This window comes from Borostomias antarcticus (assembly GCF_949987555.1).
Source record: "Borostomias antarcticus genome assembly, chromosome: 3".
NCBI classification, from domain to species: domain Eukaryota; kingdom Metazoa; phylum Chordata; class Actinopteri; order Stomiiformes; family Stomiidae; genus Borostomias; species Borostomias antarcticus.
This window is the reverse complement of record NC_140236.1, coordinates 4,235,778-4,241,181: the sequence shown is the minus strand read 5'-3', so window position 1 is coordinate 4,241,181 and position 5,404 is coordinate 4,235,778. Positions and strand designations below refer to the sequence as shown.

Below are 5,404 nucleotides of genomic sequence, written 5' to 3'. Positions count from 1 at the left end.
CAGGGTTGGGACTAGGCTTTGACCACGCTGACATGATAAATTGATGTTGAGTTTACACTGGGGAAATGAAAGGTTTTGTTTTTTTTGTAAGTTGGATGTTAAAACACTATGGAAAGCAAAGACAAAATAGAATGGTGGAAATTATGTCAGTTCTTTCTGGTTCAGTTTCAATTAAAAACTCACTTTATTACACATGACCCATTGACCGTGAGGAAAAAAGTGAACAAAATAAAAATGTGATTAAAGTATTTGTGAGTAACTCAAATAATGACTGCATACCTGTTGCTTGAGATGCAGGACCATAAGTGTTAATACAACAGAAAAAAATATATGAGGGCCATTCCATTACTTTAGTGAGCAACATTCATGTTTGCTTAGTGTGAACACACAATAAATAAGTCAGGTCTCCAACTCTTAAAACAAATAAAATAAAAAGATGATTCAACAGAAAGGATATACAGTAAATGGCTAATATGTGCATTAAAAATATATTCAACTTCAGGCCATTGTTGTAAGCAATCAAATAGCATAAAAAAGTACAATACTGCACACATTTTCACATTACTGAGTCAGTTTAAGTTACAATAAATTCACATGTACAAATGAGACAGTATTTAATGACAATTATAGTGACTTGCAAACATGATTCAAGTCAGTCGGCATTTCTTACGTGGTCATTACTTAGTGACTAGTGTCATGACCTGTCAGGACGTTTGGCAAGTTGGAGTACAGTACGCAAGTTGAAAACTGGAGATACGAGGTATGAGCTACTAGTCTCAGTTTCATTTCATTTTTGTCTGCTGATTTCTCAGGGAGTGAACTTATGTTGGGTTCAATTCTGTCCTAAATTCCCAGTTTACTAACCTCCCTTCTTTCTCTAAAAGTACAAGAAGAGATCGTCAGGGAGGAGTCGCGTACTTGAGGAACGACTTGAGATTCAGCCATAGTTTCAAATATATACAGTACACTAAAATTTGAAACTAAATTTAAGGCAACATTCAGACAATTTGAGGTTTAGAGTTTCCCATGCCTGACTTTAGACAACAATGTCAAGAACGTCCCTTTAAAACTGGAAAATTAAGATAAATTAAGAGCAATTTCATACAGTAAACAACGGATGCATCCCAATGAAAACCATTGTGGTTTTCTCAAAATACTAACAATGGCAAAAAAACAAAACACTGATTAGATAAATGAAAAAGCGTAATAAATATAACTATAAAATCAAAGCAAAAACATTTCAAGTGTTTCTGTCAAAATAAAATCATGTGTTAGGAACATGATTTTGAGAGTTCATTGGGGGGGAATTATGTGTTAGGAATGTGATTTTGAGAGTTCATTGGCGTAGCTACAAGTGTCTGGTCATCTCAAACCAGTAGGTCCAGCAGTTTTATTTGCCAAGAAGTGCAGCAGTCTCATCAGCGTCGTGCCGTTTTTCCGGCACCAGAGGGGTCTTGCGGTACATGAGGAACTGTAGGGAAATCTGATTGAAATTAGTCAAGGGAAATCAGGTTTAAGCCCACTACAAAACATGTGTGATCTACTCAAGTGTCTGAGATCTACACGGTGTCATGTACATGTGACCAGGGCTGAAAATTAACACCTGCCACCGGCCAAATGCAGGTAAAATTCCCAATTGGCAACTAGATTTCAGAAGGCTATTTGAAAAAAATATATACTTAGCCAGTAGATTTTTTCATCTACAGTCCCCTTGGCAGGTGACTCACCATGAGCCAAAAAGTTAATTTTCACCCCTGCATGTGACTATGGGGTCGTTTCTGGACAGGGGCCAAATGGCACATGTACACGTGTTAGACAAAGCCTGGAGGCCGGGTGGCCATTTTGAAGGATACCACAAGGTCCAGCGCCAGGGTGCCGAGGCTGCCTATGAGCCAGGGCAGGTGGTGGATGACGTAATTTCCCTCCCCCTGGCCTCGCTCTGGATTCTTCAGCAGCACGCTGAGGCCGTACGTGGTGTTACCCAGGATGACCAGGGCAAACAGGAAGTATGAAACACCCTCTGTCGACTTCCTCTTGTACTGTAGAGATGGAGAGAGATGAGGGGGAAATGGTCAATGAAAAAGGGAAGGTTTGCAAGGTGCTTTCAAGTGTGGGGTGGGGGGGGGGGGGGGGGGAGGTCTTCTTCTTGTGTTTCTTCAAGTCAGTCTTCTCATTCATCCCACCCTGGCTGATCATACTCACATTAGTGTGCATCTGTGGCAGTCTGGAGCAGAGGTAGAGCACAGAGGACAAGGAGCCGATACTGAAACCTATGATCTCCTTGGTGCTGAAAGCCTGGACAGACAGAACAGTCAGTATCACACGGTCCTCAGGTGCACATGGTCACACCAATCCAATTCCAAATAACTGAAGAGACTGAGGAGTATTTCTCACATGAACATTAGAAGCATCGGCCGCATCTGAGGTTGACAGCAAGGCCCGACCTTTGAACCCTGAGGGCATCACTTCCTGTTGGGGTCCTGACCCAGGGAGGGTGACAAGGCTGGCGGAGAAGCCAAGGAGGTAGACTAAACTAACCACATGGAGGGCTGACCTGCCTGGGGGAGGGACAAAACGTGTTAGCCATCAATACATGAGGACTTTGTCTCAGCAAAGTCCCGACAACATGTTAAGTCTCAACAACAGTATAGGAACTAACAGAAGGTCACGTGGTGATGTTAGGCAAAACGTATTGATGATATCACTAGGGTCATCCACAGAGCTAGTGCCGTAATGTAATAAACACTAAGAAACTCGCTGTGCGCAGTAGTCTAGATTGGAATGACTCATGTAAAATGATCCTTTGTGAGGTTCATTGAACCATTGCATAACAATTCTACTACATATGGATACAATAAAGTTGTAAGGTTTTATAACATCATGTGCACAATTTCATCAATTTTATGAAGGCGCCAAGGCAAGATTGGGCACCTGCCAATCAAGTACAGCCTGAACCTTGGACAAGTTGGGCTTTTAGAGTGCCTTCGTGATGTATATAAAATGTATTATGGAAGTACTACCCTAGTGTAACACACAACAATAAGGTCCACTAATTGATCTATTAGTCAAGTGTATGGAATGTGCGGACACCACTCACTGTCAACCATCTTGTTCTTAGCCACGTAGTAAAAGTACATCGCCAGCATAAACAAGTCCGCCACGGCGTAGTAGACGGCTGTGTAAGTCTGTTTGAGAGACAGGAAGGAAAGACGGGCGATATTAGGAATATTTGTTCAAATGCATCTTGATATAACAGAAAGTGATATAAAAAACAGTGCAATATCAGTATGATACTGTAGCTATTAATGTTGGTACAGAGAATGTACATATTATCCCCCTATTCTAACGCTTGAAGACAAAATGACGTGCTTATCCAAGACACCTCGGCAATAGGCAATGAAGCCGGATATGTATGAATGACTTGCCTGTAGTGGTAGCTGGTCGGCTAAGAAGGACCCCACCAGGTTGCAGGTGTCGCCTGCCAGCCACAGCAGCAGGAACCAAATGGACAAGGCGCTGTCCATGTTCCCAGTCTTACAAGAGCTGTAGTACTGCCTGGGAACACGCCAACAACAGAAATGCTTTAAATGATGAGGAAACCCCTACGAAGTTGAGAGTTGAATCCCCTACAAAATTAGCAAATTGATGAATGGGTCAAATGAAAGACTCACGGGAGTGAGGACACCATGAAGCAGACGATGGACAGCAGGCCTAGGGCGACGCTGGCCATGTCCCTGCCATCCTGGGCACATTCCCCCAGCCCGACCCAAACCCATTCACTTCCATTTGGGCACAGAGAACTGAAGTTCCCGTCAGCGTTCCGCCCAAACGACCCACGCGTAAGGACTCCTTCTTCTTCTTTCCACATATTTACTAAAGAAAGGCATGATTTAAATGGACACACTTGGTAAATCAGCCAGCAAAACGGTCTGTCTCTAGTTAAGTTACACAAACTGAGTATGGTATGGCAGATGGTTGGTAGATAGATAGATAGATAGATAGATAGATAGATAGATAGATAGATAGATAGATAGATAGATAGATAGATGACTATTAATCCCTAAGGGAAATCACAGTAAAAACAGAGATTACAACATTACAGCTACAAATATTCAAACAATAGATAGATGACTATTAATCCCTAAGGGAATTGAACCGGCATAGCAGGGGACACATTAAAAAATTGAGATGACAAGAGTACAAACCCAAATATTCAAACAATCAATATACAATAGCAGTCCAGACATACTCAATAGCAGTGATTTTCCACTGTTGTTATTGACAGCTAGCCCTACAAGCAAAACAAGCTGGCTGGAGTAAGTAGCTAGCCTAGCAACTAGCTAACGTTAGCGACTAACGTTAGCTCAAATAAAATAAATCCCCATCAATAGAGTTGCCCATCTCAGCCTAGATAGTAAACCTAAAATGTGGGGCAGAGGCCCAAAATGAATGTTACCTGGGTGTGTGTTGTTTTATTGCAGCTTGCCCGGAGAGGTCTAGCTGACAAGGGAAGAAGATATTCAGCCTGTAAACAGTTTTATCCCACGTCTGCCCTGATTGGAAGGTGAGCCTTCAGGGAGAAGTGGGCGGAGGAAGGGATCAATGTAATATTTACAAATGAGTCTTCAAATCTGTCCCTCCAAATCCCATGAACCGAGCTCAAAGACAATATCAATAATAATATTGTTGACAACTTCCAGGGGCACTTACTTAATTACATTGCATTGAAGTTATAAAGGTCACCAGCTAACGTTACCTTATTGTTATCTGCCGGCTATCTAGCTTTAGCACTACTGGTAGAAACATTACTGAACTTGAAGCATATCACGTGTCGCATTTTCACATGTTCTCACTACATATCAACAGCTCTTGTTAGCTTGCCTGGTCCATCTGCATGGTAATCAGTAATTAGTATCCATCCCTCCCGCGGCCCCGCACTCTTCAACGAGTTTAAAATGTTCTCACAAGATTGAGAAAATTCCAGCTGCCAACTAAAGTTACGTAATCTCTCAGACACACATTTAACATTACGAAGCAGCGCGTGTATCTCAAATTCATTGAACACCCGAGATGAAAGTCTTAATTAACTAGCCGTTATCTACCTTAGTCCAGGACGAACAGAGCACAGAGCTCCCCTGAACTTCACCCGTCAGCTCTCGGAAGTGCATCCGAAGTTCCTGTTTTCAGAGACGGTCAGCTGACCGTGCTCACCTCAGCACAAAACTATGCTTATCTCATGTCTGGAGACTATGCAACTTCTCATTTCCAGTTTTCCGAGACGTCGTCAGATGATTCCAGAAGCTTCTCGAATCAACAGAGACGTGTAGTTACATTTTCTGTCGTAGCCCAGTATATAAATACAGCTTTTAACAGACAGCTACTTGAAATGCCACTGTCATCCCAT

General features: G+C 42.3%; 1 protein-coding gene across 2 annotated transcripts; it reads right to left on the bottom strand.

Moving 5' to 3' along the window:
* Positions 1 to 203: 203 nt before the first annotated feature.
* Positions 204 to 5,151, bottom strand: slc66a1 (solute carrier family 66 member 1). Of its 2 annotated transcripts, XM_084435902.1 has the most exons (9): positions 5,103 to 5,151; positions 4,457 to 4,570; positions 3,672 to 3,873; positions 3,426 to 3,555; positions 3,098 to 3,185; positions 2,395 to 2,558; positions 2,203 to 2,295; positions 1,854 to 2,039; positions 204 to 1,483 (listed from the first exon to the last, which is right to left on the bottom strand). In XM_084435902.1, exons 3-9 carry the CDS (start codon positions 3,866 to 3,868, stop codon positions 1,391 to 1,393), a joined length of 951 nt encoding a protein of 316 aa, XP_084292028.1. In that variant the 5' UTR covers positions 3,869 to 3,873; positions 4,457 to 4,570; positions 5,103 to 5,151; the 3' UTR covers positions 204 to 1,390. The 2 variants fall into 2 exon arrangements, with proteins under 2 accessions (XP_084292028.1, XP_084292029.1); XM_084435903.1 differs by lacking the exons at positions 4,457 to 4,570; positions 5,103 to 5,151 and having other exon boundaries at positions 3,426 to 3,551; positions 3,672 to 3,739.
* Between the last annotated feature and the right edge of the window lie 253 nt (positions 5,152 to 5,404).